This window comes from Carex rostrata, chromosome 12, assembly GCF_964058835.1.
Source record: "Carex rostrata chromosome 12, lpCarRost1.2, whole genome shotgun sequence".
Lineage (NCBI taxonomy): Eukaryota > Viridiplantae > Streptophyta > Magnoliopsida > Poales > Cyperaceae > Carex > Carex rostrata.
Genome location: NC_135929.1, coordinates 9240512 through 9257831, shown reverse-complemented (window position 1 = coordinate 9257831; position 17320 = coordinate 9240512). Strand labels below are relative to the sequence as shown.

General features: G+C 33.6%; 3 protein-coding genes across 4 annotated transcripts; 1 reads left to right on the top strand and 2 right to left on the bottom strand.

The window, feature by feature from the left end:
• Positions 1 to 1106: 1106 nt before the first annotated feature.
• On the top strand, positions 1107 to 4494 carry LOC144563343 (uncharacterized). The gene is made up of 2 exons (XM_078312809.1): positions 1107 to 3897; positions 4023 to 4494. Exons 1-2 carry the CDS (start codon positions 1122 to 1124, stop codon positions 4376 to 4378), a joined length of 3132 nt encoding a protein of 1043 aa, XP_078168935.1. The 5' UTR covers positions 1107 to 1121; the 3' UTR covers positions 4379 to 4494.
• Positions 4495 to 5788: 1294 nt separating this feature from the next.
• On the bottom strand, positions 5789 to 8469 carry LOC144562919 (uncharacterized). Its single transcript, XM_078312286.1, has 7 exons — positions 8281 to 8469; positions 7665 to 7767; positions 7142 to 7204; positions 6985 to 7032; positions 6676 to 6744; positions 6226 to 6286; positions 5789 to 6086 (listed from the first exon to the last, which is right to left on the bottom strand). The coding sequence occupies exons 2-7, from the start codon at positions 7737 to 7739 to the stop codon at positions 5995 to 5997; spliced, it is 408 nt and encodes a 135-aa protein (XP_078168412.1). The 5' UTR covers positions 7740 to 7767; positions 8281 to 8469; the 3' UTR covers positions 5789 to 5994.
• A 2189-nt stretch (positions 8470 to 10658) lies between these two features.
• On the bottom strand, positions 10659 to 12913 carry LOC144563246 (cold-regulated 413 inner membrane protein 2, chloroplastic-like). 2 transcript variants are annotated; one of them, XM_078312689.1, is made up of 6 exons: positions 12699 to 12908; positions 12418 to 12525; positions 11950 to 12045; positions 11791 to 11855; positions 11549 to 11618; positions 10659 to 11080 (listed from the first exon to the last, which is right to left on the bottom strand). In XM_078312689.1, the coding sequence occupies exons 1-6, from the start codon at positions 12836 to 12838 to the stop codon at positions 10915 to 10917; spliced, it is 645 nt and encodes a 214-aa protein (XP_078168815.1). In that variant the 5' UTR covers positions 12839 to 12908; the 3' UTR covers positions 10659 to 10914. The 2 variants fall into 2 exon arrangements, with proteins under 2 accessions (XP_078168815.1, XP_078168816.1); XM_078312690.1 differs by lacking the exon at positions 11950 to 12045 and having other exon boundaries at positions 12699 to 12913.
• Positions 12914 to 17320: the final 4407 nt, after the last annotated feature.

Sequence of the window (17320 nt, the reverse complement as noted above, 5' to 3'; positions counted from 1 at the left end):
ACCGTTCATCTTGTTCTCCATATTAATATGTGCTTGGAGATCAAATTTTACATTTTTTGGAATTTGTTTACTATTTATTAAGCCACTTTGAAAATCGCTGATCCAACGGTGGCTTCTGATTTTACTGTTCCAAACAGTCACCGTTGGATCAGCGATTTTCAAAGTGGCTTAATAAATAGTAAAAAAATTCCAAAAAAATGTAAAATTTGGTCTCCAAGCACATATTAATATGGAGAACAAGATGAACGGTTTGGATCGGTCATTTGGACTTTGAATCGGTGATTTATGGTCCAATGCACACCATGGCCTATGCATTGCAATGCACCATAGCCCATCTCTATATATATATATATATATAGAGAGAGAGAGAGTGGCTAAGCTCAAATCGTTTGTTCCTGGGCTCAGGAACAAACGATTCGGTTCTCCTATTTCCAAAGTTCAAATGGCCAATCTAAACCGTTAGATGTTTAATCTATATTAAAATGTGCTTGGAGACAAAATTTTATATTTTTTGGAATTTTTTTACTATTTATTAAGAGGGTTTGAAAGTTGCTGTTTTTATTAAAATTCTGCACCATAAAAAAACAGCGACTTTCAAACCCTCTTAATAAATAGTAAAAAAATTCCAAAAAATATAAAATTTTGTCTCCAAGCACATTTTAATATAGATTAAACATCTAACGGTTTAGATTAGCCATTTGAACTTTGGAAATAGGAGAACCGAATCGTTTGTTCCTGAGCCCAGGAACAAACGATTTGAGCTTAGCCATTCTCTCTCTCTATATATATATATATATATATATATATATTCTTTTTTCCGATTAACTTATTAAAATTGATCACCGAGTTTGAATGTAGGCGAGCAGCCGAGTTTGAATGTAGGCGTTAATTAATGCAGACCTACCTTCCTATATGGACTTCAATTCCGTGGTGACACGTACTGACACGCACTTGCCTTCTACAATAAGAAAGGTACCACTGTACCAGGACCTACCTACCTATATATATATCTTCCTTCCTTATCTCACTGACCTCCTCGCTTCAATCAATCATTACATACAAATATAAATACAAATACAATCAACTTAGTTAACTACACTCAGAGATACTGAACCTGAACTATGATTTCTTCTTCTTATAATCTCTTTCACAGCACCACTTGCACTGGCACTACTACTCTCTCTGCCATCCTCCTAATCTCTCTCTGCTTCTTTCTTCCTTCAAACGCAACAGAAACCGACTTGCTACCACTCCTCTCCTTTAAGTCTCTCATCGGGAACGACCCCTCCGGCGCACTGTCATCATGGAATGCTTCGCTTCACCACTGTCAGTGGCCAGGTGTCACTTGCGGCCGTCGTCATCCTGACAGAGTCACCGGTCTCGTTCTCGACTCCTTCCAACTGGCTGGTCAGATATCTCCTTCTTTGGGTAACCTCACCTTTCTTCAGAACTTGAGCCTTTCTAACAACCACCTTTCCGGGAACATTCCGGAGGAACTCGGACAATTGAGCAGATTGCGGTACCTCAACCTCAGCATTAATTTTCTCCACGGAAACATTCCCTCGGCCCTTGGTAATAATTGTTCCAATCTACAATTTCTTTCTCTTAGAAATAATAATCTCAGCGGAACCATACCTTCGATTCTCGAGCAATGTCAAAACCTTTGGTCCGTCGTATTGAAAAATAATTTTCTTGGCGGAGACGTACCTCCTGGATTCGGTAACCTCCGCCATCTCAAGTATTTATCATTGTCTAACAATCATCTCACCGGAACCATACCGCCTACCTTAGGAAATCTTACTAATCTATTGGTTTTAGATCTTTACTCAAACAGCTTTACGGGTTCCATTCCAGATTCACTTGGCCAACATAATTCTCTTCAAATGTTTCAAATCAATGATAATCAAATTTCCGGTACAGTACCTCGTTCTCTTTACAACCAATCCAACTTATGGATGTTAGATCTCAGCATCAATTATCTCCAAGGATTTCTTCCACCTTACATCTGTGATGCATTTCAGACCTTAGAAAAACTAGTCATTTATCAAAACCAATTTACTGGGCATATTCCATCCTCTCTGTCCAATTGTACCACTCTGAGTACGATTGATGTTAGTTTGAACAATTTCACTGGCACAATACCTTCTAGCATAGGAAGCTTGCAACAACTTTATTTCCTTCAAGTTGGTTATAATCAACTAGAGGCGAAGACATCTAGTGATTGGAGTTTTATACATGCTTTGGTCAATTGTACGAATCTTCAAGTTCTAGATGTTAGAAATAACCAACTCCAAGGCGTGATACCTAGTTCTCTAACAAACATTACCAGCCTTCATCATCTGGTATTATCTGGGAACCCAATTTCAGGATCCATTCCTGCAGAATTTGGAATGTTGACTAATCTAACTTCTCTTCAAATTAATCAAACACTCATTAGTGGAAAAATCCCGAAAGAAATTGGGAATCTTTGGAAGTTGCAACTGTTAGTAATGTCGAACAACATGTTTTCTGGTGAAATTCCATCAACTTTTAGTAACCTTACTCAGATGAATGAGCTCATACTTAACAATAATGCACTTGAAGGGCATATACCCATGTCTTTAGGTAACATGAAATCTCTGGAGGTCTTGGATATTTCGAACAACAAATTCATAGGTGAAATTCCAAGAGAAATCATGAATATTGATTCTCTTTCTATTGGCCTAAGTTTGTCACAAAATCATTTAAATGGATCAATACCATCAGAAATTGGTGCGTTAAATAATATAGTCGAAATTGACCTGTCGTATAACAGTTTATCCGGGCAAGTTCCTAGCTCTATCGACGGTTGCCAGCTGCTACAAATCCTTCATCTAGAAGGGAACTCACTCCACGGACCCATTCCTTCCTCTTTGAGCAATTTGAAAGGGTTGCAAGAGCTTGATCTCTCCAGAAATTCTTTCTCTGGTAAAGTACCTTCTTTTCTTAGTGCGATGAAACTCGAACGTTTGAACATTTCTTTCAATGATTTCCAAGGAGAATTACCTAAAGAAGGTGTTTTTAAGAATGTAACTGCAGTTGATGTAAGAGGAAACACTAAACTTTGTGGCGGATTACCTGATAACCATATGCCAAACTGTATTTCTGATTCTCCTGCACAGAAGCATCATTCCAAATATATCAAGATAATACTTGTTTGCATAGGTGGTGGCATTTTGTGCCTAGGCATCATCATATGTATTGTAGCCGGTTGCTATTGGAGAAGAAGATCTCAAAATGATCCACATGGTATTATGGCCATGACAGAATATAAAAGAGTGTCCTATGATGACCTTGTTAGAGCTACTAACAGTTTCTTTGTGGAGAATCTAATTGGCAGTGGTTCTTTTGGAATGGTGTATAAAGCTTCTATGAGTTTAGGAAGTGCCGAGATTGTTGCTGTCAAGGTACTAAACCTCGAGCAACACGGTGCGTTTAGAAGTTTTTTATCAGAATGTGAGGCCTTAAGAAATGTCAGACACCGAAATCTAGTGAAGATCCTCAGTGTTTGCTCTAGCATAGATCATCGAGGTAACGATTTTAAGGCATTGATTTTTGAGTTCATGCCTAATGGTAGCTTGGAAACATGGTTACATCCTATTGCATGTGATAATTGTCCACCCAAATTCCTTACCCTATTACAAAGGATGAATGTAGCAATTGATATTGCCAAGGCATTGGATTACCTCCATGCTCACAAGCCAGTGCCGATTATACATTGTGATCTTAAACCGAGTAACGTGCTTTTGGATGACGACATGACAGCACATGTGGGTGATTTCGGGTTAGCCAGGTTTCTAGTTCGATCTGATACCGTGTCTGCTCCTTCAATAACAAGTACCAGTGGAATCAAGGGTTCTATTGGCTACATTCCTCCAGGTACAAATCTTAATAACCCTCCTGATGTTGAAAAAAAATATTTCCTTCAGTATTACATCTTTCATCTATTGCTCATCGAAAGTTATAAAAAGTGACCATAAATATATATATATTTCACTGCTTAGAATATGGAATGGGCGGTCAGGCTTCCACGCAAGGAGACGTGTATAGCTATGGCATTCTTCTGCTGGAAATGTTCACTGGAATTAGCCCCATCGATGAAAGATTCGGAGATGGTTTGAGTCTTAACAAGCATGTTGAGACAGCATTTCCAGCTGGAGTCACGGAAATTATTGATGCCAAATTGTTCTCGTCTGATCAAGAGAATAAGAAGTCATTGGTGCCAGAGAACTCTCGAGAATGCTTGGTTTCGGTGATTCGATGCGGACTACTGTGCTCCAAGGAGTCAGCAAAAGAGCGCATTTCAATGAATGATGTTGTAAAAGAGTTAAATTCAGCACGTAACAAGTTGCTGAAGTGAGGGAGGTTGAACATGATTTGTAAAATAAGCATAAGAAACTATAATCTATCCATAGATGGTATGAATCATGGAAATTGGAAGAACAAAATTTATCCAAAATAAATAAATTCACAGTATATCCTGTACAGGAAGGAGAGAGCCTCCACTCCACTAACTAGAAGCAACCATAGATGAGCTAGTGATTCTAACTTTCTATTTATTTTCTCAATTTTCTACACAACCTTCCTATTCCCTATTAATTTGTCTTGAGATGTCCCCCTCAGATGAAAAACTATTTTTCGAAACTTCTGAGCAGTCTACCAGCATCTCAGAAAATATAAATTATGCTCTCAGATATTTTTTAATTCTTTTAAAGTGTTTATCAATTGGTGCCACTTTGTTCTCCTACTTCGGATGAAGTCGGTACTTCCACTAATGACTCAATGTCAATGCTCCCAGTGCAACTCTTTTGGTTTCTCTGCTTCTCGCATTCAATAAAGTAACTTTTAGAAATTTTCTTCATTAATAATTGATAAATATTGGATATGAGGTTAACAATTCCACAACTTCATATGATATACATTGGATATGACACTAAGCAGGGTTAAATCAAGGAGTAACTGCAGAGTCGAAGCTAATTTTTTCTTTTCAATTACAAAATTGATCATAAAGAACTTACTTCATTAACAAAATTGATCATAATTAAGTCACTAATATTTTCTGTTCAATTACAGAAATTCACTCCAAAGTTGGCAACAACAAGAGATTCAGATTTAGCTGCAGCTGCCTCACATGAAAAAAAAAAAACAGTAAAACCTTCCAAATTGTAGTTTAAGAATATAAATTTTTATAGTATAACTAAAAAGTTTGAAGTTTTAACAATATTCTAAGTATCGATTATCTTTTTATAAGTCAAAATCTTTGAAAAGATGAGAGAAAAAGGAGTTTATTTTGTATAGGCCAGATAGGTCTGCATTGGTTTAATTTTAATAACTATGTTGGTTCATTAAAGAATAAAGAGCATGGCTTTTATTAGGCCCAATTAGCTGAAGATAAACTAGGGCTTTAAATAAAAGCCCCAATTATTCAATTATTTTATCAACACTTTTGTAGGAAATTATTTGAAATCTGAAAGCTCAAATTTAATGGTCTTGCAAAATTACACATTGATCCACTTCAGTAAGATTTGGAAGAAACCCAAACTTCCGTACCTCAGTTTTGAAATCAGTTTGTGCACAGAATCAGCAACACTACACAAAAAACAAGTGGAGATTCTTCTTTCAGATTCAATGTGTAGCCAGCAAGTACAGTACATATGGAAAAATGGTTGGTTCAGTAAGTCAAAATTTTGCTTTGAAGTGTTGAGTGCATTTCTCAAAGATAATTGTTTGGTTTCAAACTAAACCATAATTGATCAAACCAAAATCAATCAAGAGGATAAGAAAAGGTTTCACTCAAGCTGTTTCATGCATTGATAAAAAAAGTGCCAAACAGCTTAAATTGTCACATCATGCCGATACAACCGCAACAAGTCCAAATTTATACTAAAGTTTTAGAACAACTTATTATATTAGGCATAGTAGGAACAGTTCCAACTAAAGGAAACTGACTCGTTTAAAGAACTGAGAAATAACCAACTATTCGGTGACAGCATCCTTGCTCTTCTCCTCGGAGTCATTATCATCATTGGAGGCTTCGTTCGAGACTAAATCCTCTGCATTTACCAAGTCTGACATGGAAAATTAAGAGTATACAATAAGCATGCATTTCTATAATTTTCTGCTATGAGACCTAATAATCAAGCTTCTAATTAAAGAATTTGAATTGTTAATTTATCAAGGAATGTGTTAAGGAGAGTCTGTGATTACCTAAATTTTCACTGGATGCATAAGGGGTACGACGAGAGCGTGCCTGCTGGCCATGTGTAGGCTGCACAAGGAAAGAGAAAATATATCAATCCATTTAAAAGAGATCATTAGAATATTTTAAATCTATTTTAAATTATTTATTTTTCTTATAATTTGAACAGGCCAGAGTAGAGAACTCGGTTCCAATTTTATCCAACTAAAGTAACTCCTATAAAATCAACAATTTTGAGATAGAATAGGAAAAATTATTTATGATAGAATAACATACGTTAAATTTTATCTAGTTTGTTAACCTATAGTCATGGGGCAGCGTTCTATCTTTCAAATTGGTGACAATAAGTTAATATCTTTAGGAATATAGTAAAACCAATGTTCATAGAAACTAAAAACCAGCTAATTATAAAAAATGCAAATTATTAACAAGTGCGGATTAAGAGTTGAGAGTTTTACCTGTAATTTGGGTCTAAGAGCCTCAAGAGGTCCCTTTGGCTTGTGAGCATGCCCTCCAGCCCCTCCTTGCTGTTACCAATCAGAGAAAACTAAATTTAACCAAAGGTTCAAAAACTTTGCTCGGTTAGAAGCCCCACTGCAACACCCCAGCCCTTTTCCACAGCACCAAAAAAATATATATATAAAAGACAAATAAAATTCCCACCCTATGAAAAAGAAAGCAATATGTTTAATGCTCCAACTTGTACAATTCCAAGAATTATATTAAGTAAATTAAATTAAGACAACAAAGTTTTAAACAGATTCTACCTTTCCCAGTGCCCAATCAGCCGAATCAAAGTATGCCCTTTCATGGTCCTGCACAAATACAACAATAGTAGATCTCAATAAATAGAAAAAACCCTATCTGTTCGATTTTATTGATCAATGTGTACTATACAGCAATAAGAAAAAGTGTATTTAGTACCTTGGAAATAAGAGGTGGTTTTTTTGGCACAATCCCTCCATACTTCTTTTTTAGTGTCTCCTCCTGGGGAAAATGTCACAGAAGAATTCATATATCAGTCATTCAGTTTAATTTTCCCTCTTTTTTAAGTAATCTACATAATATTACATATGAAACCTGAATTCTAAAGAGCCTATTCTATAACAAAAATCAAACCAAGAAAGTTATTATCCAAACTTCAGCGAGACAAGAAAAGCAAAGTGTCCCCAACTAGCAAATCTACAACTCTTGCAATTCAACCTCCACTAGTTCTAAATGATCCAATTTTCAATCAATTAATCCTCAATTGTGCATATTGACTGACATCAGTTTAGCCCCAATTTATACGACTTAATGAGCCAACAACACCCTTGACTGCAAAAAGTTAGTCATAAGTCAAACATGTCAGTATATAGGGACCTGATTCAAGTGATACTGGAAACAAGATTTGAAAACCACAATAACCTAGAGTGACTTCCTGTTGAGGAGACAGCATAGCACTTACCGCATTTATCTCTGGATTTTCATTGCTTTCAAGGTTAGCATCAGCAGTTGCAACATCAGGCTTAATATCTGACATTGTGTGCTCAAAAAAGTATTCCAGGTATCTGCAATTTGAATAAATTTGGTGTCATACTCAGTTCAATGAACACAGATCAGTTCAGTAGAAATTTTATTCATTGACATTTATTTGTTTTACTTGTTTATTTTGACCAGATCTAACTATTAAGGCTCAATTAAGCCTGGATCATGGACAGTACCAGTATATACTGACTACAGTGGATTCTGGTACTGACTGACATCAAAATCCTTGTCTAAAAGAAATCAGGTGAAATACAATCAACAGATAGCTTATCAACTTCATTTTAAGACTGGTTCATTCTAGTTGGAAGCACCACACAACTAACTCCCTGCACTTCACCGAAAATACATTCGGGTGTTTTCATGAAAAATGATGCATTTACAGGAAACATTGATTGAATTAGAGATTTGTGCTTCAACAATTCATCATCCATAAGCAAGATTACAATCATTTTCTATCAACACTTTTTACTGTAAATTTCTTAGCGGAAATCAGGAAAAAAAAGAAAAAAAAAAAAATTCAATCGGATGAGACTCACCGTGTGAATTATGCCGATCTGAGTGAATTGATTATCTTTCACGGATTTTTGAAAAGCAAAGGCGGAGGTGGATCTGATTGATTGATTGATGATCGGAAGAGATATTTGGGTAGCGTACAAGCGTGAAGAATTGTTCGTTAATTAAAGTGAAAGATGATGCTATGTCGATGAGGGAAAAAAAAATCATCTGGGCCGGAAATTTTGGGCCGGAGATTTTGGGCCGAATATTACTTTCTATTTTCTTTCATTTAGTTGCATTATAAGTTAGATTCCCAAACGAACAACAAAATTTCATCTTTACTATTTCGGACAATTTGGTGTGGAAATAAATCTGTTATTATTCCAAAAGAATAACAGGAACCTGTTATTCAGATTACAACCGTTGATTTTACTTAAGATCTGTGCAGAGAAAACTTCTCCATTGAGATTCGCGCATGAAAAAATTTGAACGATTGAGATCCAATTAACAGGAACGAATAACAGAAGATTTGTTTCCCAATTTGGTTACCACCAGTGTTGTAAAAAACTTCTGTTTAAGCTGATTATTCATTGTCGGTGATCAAACCGTCACGGATTTTCTCAAATAATCAACTGATTATTTCTGGTTATATCCGATTATTTCCGATATTTTTAAACAATTACTTGGCGGTATCATGTCCGTTAGACGAGCTCATACCATTATTTACAACACTGGTTACCACAAGTGTTCAATAATTCAGTTGTGTTATCATCTTTAGAAAATTCGGGTTTCTCATAGCACAGATTTTAACCGTTGATTGTAGCATAAAAAAATTGTTTGATATATATTTAATTTTATAATTTTCTAGTGGTACAGATAAAAAAAAAAATCGGTATAGACTCTAGATATAAATTTATTCTTTTGAAATGAAACAATCAGTTGATATCAATTTATCATTTTTATCTAAGTTTAATGGGTTTATATTTTTTTTGGTACTTATTATTCTCTATTTTGGTCTTCGATTATTTAAAATTTTCAAAAAAAATACCAGAAGTAATTGAGGAAAAAAAAATATTAGATCAACTTACAAAAATTCATAATAAATATTGAAAAATGCCACCTAATTAACAGCTTCTAACACTTTCTACTTACAAACAAATGTGCTCCAAGAATTTTAAATATGTTTTCAATGAAAATATACCATTTATACTTTTAAAGTTTAAATTTGATTTTTCTTACCAATTATATATGCAATATTGTATCTTAATTTGTTTTTCAAATTTATATATTTATTTGATTAGAGTGTTCTAATACACTCCAACATCTTTTAGATGTTATTTTCAGAATTAAATCTGTTTATTTTTTAAGAAAGATGAGAATTCATGCCACTACAATATTTTTATTTGTATGCAGATATGCTTTAAAATTTATAATTAATCTTATCATACTCTTATCCTTTATTTTTGTAATTAATTGCTCATATACATATTTACAAAACTTCTGAACTAATATTTGATTTAGTGGCAAAGTTAATGCTCTCTGTGTGGGGAGGTTGTAGGTTCGAAATCCAGAATAACAATTCTTTGTGTGAATATTAAATAGTTGAATAACTTGACCTCCAATCTTTACTTTAAAAAAAAATCTGAAATTAATCATTTATCACACATTTGATAACGAGTTTGCAATATAATGCATTTCCGCGTTTTCCTACTAAATATTTCATGTTATAACATTAAATTTTAATATATATTGCTACAATTGATCGCATATGCACTTTAATGACCAGAAAATATTATTTGTGAGCGCATATTCATGCAAATTGCTAACATCCCCTATGAAAATAAAAATTGAGGTTTGTAAGGGCATAATATGCAAATTAACATCAGGAAAAGGTAGCTTAGGAAAGACGCTTGGCTTTATGCCTTTATTCTTACAGAATCACAGTGTTATTTACATTTAGAAATGAAATCTGCTGAAATCCTCAAGGATTTCAGGGTCCTGAAATTCCAAATCCAACCATTTAAGTTTTTCCATACACGAATCTCAAAGCAGACAGAATTTTATGCACAAATCACAAAATATATAGATGGTTGGATTGAGAATTTCAGGGTCCTGAAATCCCATGGATTCCAGCAGATTTGAACTCTTACATTTACGAGTCTACTTTGATTTCCGCTCTGCCTTTTAGAAAGAGAGGATTTATTTGTAGCTTTATGTACTTATCTGGCAATTACATTTCTTTTGCAAAATTGTTTCCTATCAGCATCTATTAGCATCTATTAGGAATTTAGGATAACGATAACTTCTAAAATTTGCCTTACTTTTAGCACAAAATATCAAGTTGGGACTCTGTAAAATTAATCAAATCAAAAATATTTTAAGAACTTTGACCCAAATCAATCAATAACAGTTTACTTATAACATGCCATCAAAATAAATTTAAAAAAGCTAGCCATAGCTTGTTAACTACATACCAATTATTAGGCCAAGTTTATTACAAACATTCGAAGTCAACAACATAAACAAACATAACAAAGGTAAATAACTCTACCATAAAGTTGATAAAACAACTATTAATACCCCAATTTTACTAACAAAGAGACCTTATTTGACATGTCAACGGATCTGCCAGATGGATTGGACTGCACTGGTACGACACTGGTACGATCATATGATCAGAAGAGAAAGAAAAAGGGGACAACAGTGATGCAAATGATGGCCAAGGTGGCGACGATAGAGCCCTGATCAAAGGCCTTTCTCAGATTCCCGAGCCGAGAGAAGTGTTGAAATGCCAGATATACAGCTATGGCCAAGGCAATTATGGCACCGCCTTGAGTTCCCCTGTCGAATGGGTAAGAAAGAAAGAAATGATGCAATTAATTATCACAAGTTTCTATTACATCAACCTTTTCGAGTTGGAGAAGCTGTACAATTGAAAAGATTACTTGAGTTGCATTGAGTTAATTGATATTTAGTTGCCAAAATAAGGGCATTATTTTGCTAAAATTAGAGGAACTGAATAATTCAAGTATATGTATATATTGGGTCTGCTAGTGGTTCTACCAAATTTGTACAGTACATCTGAACTTTCAATCTTCTCATAACAGGAAACTCAAGGAAACATCAAAACTATTAAACCCGAAAAGAATTGTAATAACAGAGTGGTTTTGACTTCATACACTGCATATGGTCTGTACACTGCATGAAGTCAAAACTGCTCTGTTAAAATATTTACCCTCTCCTTTTCAACTAAACAATGGTGCGGACGTGACAGTACATACAAATAAATACCGTGACAGAACAACAAACCTGATGCTTATTGCCTGGTACGGAGCTGTTATCACAAACAGCATTGTCAGGAAAGGAAGATCCAATTCACCTAAATCATCAATGAAAACAAAAGGTGTTTCGCACTGTAAGGATTATTTCCTAAAATATGAAAAATTGACAGCATTCATTTCCCTCAAAACCTTTAAAAGGCCAATACATTTTGGGCTTTATAGTGTCAGAAATAAACTGGTACCAAGTGTTAAGACTTTTTGATCACGTACCTGGAATGAAGTAAAATAGACGAATCAGTAGAGTGAGAAAGGCAGTCCACATACCATACTCTCCCCTGCAAAATAAACACAAATTAATTAAGATATAATTTTTATGTTGTTGCAACAAGAAAAGTGGAAAAATTGATTGAATAAGGTGAAGAGTCTCACTTGATCCAGCCTATTATACCAGCTGGAGCTTGAAGAGCAACTAATGGCACCAGGAAGGATTTCTGGATAGTAGTTCCTCTCGTCACCATCAGTATTCTACAATAAATTGCATATATGCAACTCTAAGGTAATATAATAAATTAACAAGAAACTTCTATTTTTTTAAATCTAAAAATATATTTTTTTAAATCTGGTACATGTCAGTACCACACCCCTACTGGATTCTGACAAGCCCAATTTCAATTTATAAATTATAATCAAACTTTTCACCCACGAGTTTGACACAAAATTTGTTTGAACGGTGATATGCAATTTAAAGTTTTAAACTATCATAACACTTAATACAACTCACAATCATATTTGCATATTTCTAATTACACATCCAACAAACTTGAAATGGAGTTCAGATATTCATAACATCAAACAAAATAACAAGATCACAAACGAGTCTCGAAAAGAAAATCTCACCCAGCAGAAACAGCCGAGACCCATTGGAGAGTTCGCGCGCTCACTGATAGTGATGCAGATGCGCGAACGACAGTATCACGCTTTTTTTCCTTCATCGGCGAACCAATCCTGAAAATTCAGATAATAAATTAAAGCCACCGAAACCAACAAGCATTGAATGATTCACTGGAAAACCAAAATAAAATGCAATGAGAGTACACTGAATCTAGCAATTAAATGATAATGTGGCTAATAATTGTTTGTAATTTCATGAAATTGAGATTAAATAGTGGTGTCAGTACCTGAGAGGATTGACGACTGGAGAGCGAATTGGGATGCCATGAAAGAGAGAAACGCTAGCACGATTCCTTCCGACTTTCAGGTGAGAAATTGAAGGAGTGGAGAGCGATTTGGAAGGGAGAGACAATCGGAGGGAAGCCATGGCAATGCTTCTTTCTTTCTTCTCTTATTTTAGTCAAGTGATTTTACAGTAAAAAATAGAGACGAGAATGATCTGGGATTTAAAGAAACGCCAGGTACAAATATAGACAAAAGAGAGAACTGTTCTGATTTTCTGTACCAGATATCAAGTATCATAAAATGTAGCGAGATTATTATAGTCATTAAACAGGTCATCAGTGATCTGGGATTTGAAAGGAACCCCAGGTATAAATATAGATAAGAGAGAGAAAATGTTTGATTTTCAGTGCCATATATCAAGTAACATAAACGTAGCGAGTTTATTGTAGTCATAAAACGGGTCATCACCAAGAGATGTGTAGTTTCTGTATGCGTGGCTTAGAATCTGGATTGAACGAAATATAGACAATAGAGAGAACTATTCTGATTTTCTGTACCATATGTCAAATATCGTAAAATATAGCAAGTTTAATATAGTCATAAAACGGATCATCACCAAGCGATGTATAGTTTTTGTATGCGTGGCTTGGAATCTGGATTGAACGAAAGCTTCGAGAAAGGCACGAGATCTGAAAAGGGTTGCCACGTGGCGGGTTCTAGCGGGAACAAAAATGGTGGCTCACGTGAGACGCCTCAGAGCTAAAAATAAAAGGCAACGAGGAGATGACACGTGTTCCTGTGGGGCACACCTGTCAATGGGTTTTCATACCGTTTCACAAAACTATGGCTTCCTTGATTCCTTCTGATTTAACCTTGGCTTACATAATACGATTTTTTTTAACAAAAATAAGGATCAAATTCTTATTTAATTATATATACATATATACAATATTTTAATATGAAAAGAAAAAATTAATATGATATTTGAGTGATTTTACAGAGGTAGTTATGTGATTGATAGTGGGGGTAAAATACAGGAATAAATTACTTATAATAAAAATTATTATTTTTCTATATCTCTAATTTAATCCCTTTTCTTGTTTAACACTTCATATTTCATATTGATATGGTTTATTATCCTTCTATTTTACTTTCTAATAAATATAATAAAAAAATAAAGTGAAAGAATGAGATGATCATATTTATCGCGCTTTATATTAGATAAGAGTTATCTTCTTATCTTTTTTTTCTTTATCAATCTATGCGTGAAATAATAAGAGTATACGCATACGTTATTTCTTTTTCTTTCTTTTTTATCAATCTATGTGTGAAATAATAAGAGTATACGTATACGTTATCTCATTTTCTTTCTTTTTTATCAATATATGTGCAAAATAAATAAGAGTTATCTTCTTATTTTTTAAATACTTGACAGAAAAATAATATGAAGAATTAATGATACAACATTTATCATTGTTTTTCAAAAATCATGTTTGCTATAAAGATAAAATAATAAAATAAAAGTAAATTAATCATCTTTGATAGAGCAATAAGCTAAAATAATAAAAATTATTATCTCCTTATCCTTTGTTCTATTAATTAATTTCCTTATTCTCTGTATTTTATTAAAAATAGTGAAAAAAAATTATCATATATCCTTCCACCTTGTTTCTCTCAAAAACAGAAAAAATATAAACCTTACCAAATTGAGTATGTATCATCTATGCATTAAGCTACCGTTTGAGTTTGAATCCGAACCATTCAATTAGAATTTGGACCAAATCGATTCACACCAGTAATGTACCGGATTTCTTTAATACTCGTGCTAATATATGCAGGGGTTCAAATACGTGACTAGTCACGCCATGATCAAATTTGAAAGGACAGTCGCGGCATATTAGTCACGCATGACTAGTCATGTTTTTCACATTTGATTACATGTAATTATTTCTTTATTTTAAGTTAATTTATTAAAGATGCATCATTCGATCAAGATCTAATAGTTCTAATTACACGTAACTTGTGTGATCACTTGACGTACTGTAATTAAATTTTTCACATGACGTGTTGTGTCAAGTTTTGAAGAATAGTTACGTTACGCAATTGATCATAGCATAAAACACACAAATCAAACTACATAACCAACACACATGTTATACCATAACAAAGCTTTACGTACTGCATGTGACGTATCCTACTATGGTATTATTTTTGTATATTCATGTTTATACGTATGAACGAATCAGATTTAAAATGAAATGGTGCATTCAGGGGCAGATCTAGGATTTTCATCGACGGGGGGAGGGGGGGCAAAAAAATATCGAATCGAATTTAAATAGCTAATTGAATTTAAACCTATTAACTAATTAGGTATTCGATAAAAAAAACAATGCTTTAACTTATATTGTCAATGCTTAATTTGTAATTTCTAATGCTTTAAGTTAGAACTCTAACTACTAAAAAAATTATTTTGATTTTAACACTAAATTTAACCCGAATTACAAATCAAACATCCAGAGAGGGATAAATTTTTTTCCAAAAGGAGGCAAATTTAATCCATACCGATAGATCACAACTAAAACTCAAAATCCAGGGACGCCCCCCTCCCCCCTGTTACATGATGGGGTTCAAATATGTTTTTTTTTTTTTTTAGAAAAGGAGCATACTCCTATTCTTTCATCTGAGCTGTTCAAAATAGATCACACGGCTTCAATTACATCTAATTCATTTTAATATATTATATTGATATAAAAGAAAAAATAATTGAAGCCGTGTGATCGATTTTGAATGAAAATAGAAGGATGTTTTTTTTCTTGAGAAAAGAAAAAGATATGAATCCACAAGCTGGGTCCGCCGCTGAGGGATTCAAATCAGCTGAAATCTGAGATCCATGAACAGTACTCCTAAAATTTCTGAAATCTTGAATCCAACCCTCCAACTTTTTTTGCACGTATCTCGAAACAGCTGGTTTTTCTATGCACGCATCTCAAAACAGTTCAACAATTGAATTCAGAATTTCAGAGATTTCAGAGGTACTGTTGATGATCTCGGATTTTAGCTGATTCAGTGCATTACAGCGTATTGGAAAGAGGGAGAAACTTAGCTGGCACCTCAACGATTTGGAGCTTCCAGCGTATTGGGCAACAACAAAACTAATAAATCAGACTTTAGGTCACAACTGGACTACATTCACAAGCGAAAGATATATAAATGCAAGCCCTTTTATCCGTTTTAGGCTTCTCTGAGCTAGGCACCTCAACATTTCGACTAACTTCTAAGAAAATTATGATTTTTCTGGTACATTCAAATTTTGAGAAACTTCATTTGTTTCTTTAAAAATAATTTCAGATAGAAATTAAAATATTAAAAATATGACTTATGATTTTTTTACAAATCAAAGTAAAAATATAATATTTATGTATTTTTATTTAAAGTTAGACCTATGAATTTCTACAAAAAATAAATTCCGTAATAAACACAAGATTATGAATTTCACCTATTATTTTACATTCACTTCCTTTTTTATTCTTGAAAAAAGAAACACATATGAATTTTACGGTCACATCACTCAAAAAATCAGACGGCCGAGATGTTTAAAATTTAGTGAACACGTATCCTCTGCATTAACTCAAAACAGAATTTTTTGAGTTAAGACATCTCGGTTGTCTGATTTTAAACATAACCAATTCAACTGTCTGATTTTAACACAGGAACTCTTAAATATTAGTGCAATCTAGTCTGACGTGATTCGCGTGTTGCGTGACGTGACTGCATTCGAGCGAAAATTACACGTCACGTCACATCACGTGAACCAGTTACATCACGTCACGGTATGAAACATAGAGTATCCAATTTTTTTGGTAAGCATAGAATATTCATGTTTCTCTTTTAGTGTAGATTTAGTGATACTAGTACTTATGTAGAACTGGTTTTTATTTTCTCTACTTTAGTCTAATGAATATTTGTAATTTGAATTTTTTAAGTAATGTAAGATGAATATTTGTAATTTGAATTTTTAAGTAATGTCATATGTCCAACGACTTTTTCTAAAAAAAATTGCAACATTATTTACTTATTTTAAAAAAAATTAGAATTTTTTATATATTTTTTTTGTATTTTCAACCATTTAAATTAAAATATAAAAAAAGTTTGATGTGACTAATTTACGTCATGTCATGTATGGTCACAGTGTGACCATTCGCATGACGTGATCGTCCACTACCATTTTGATCACGTCATGTCATAGGAAAGAAAAAGTTGATCGCGTTACGTGAGCAAGTTATAACGTGTTTGTCACGTCACGGCGTGTCACATATTTCCTACTCTAGTCATGTAAGTCGTGTTGTTATTTAAAAAATAAAAATAAAATAGATAATGTCATATTCACATATTCTCAGTTTCTCACATTATACGCGTTTGGAGAAACACGAAATGTACCACATCCGATATCTATATATATATAATTTTTGACATAATTTTATTGTTGTCCATTTTTAAGAATACTATTGTTCTGAAAATTTTATGACAATTGAGTTTATTTAGTTACTCAACATATGGAACATATTGCAAAGATAAACTTTTCTTTATTGAGAATTTAAAATATTGGAGAAGATCAAAATTGGAT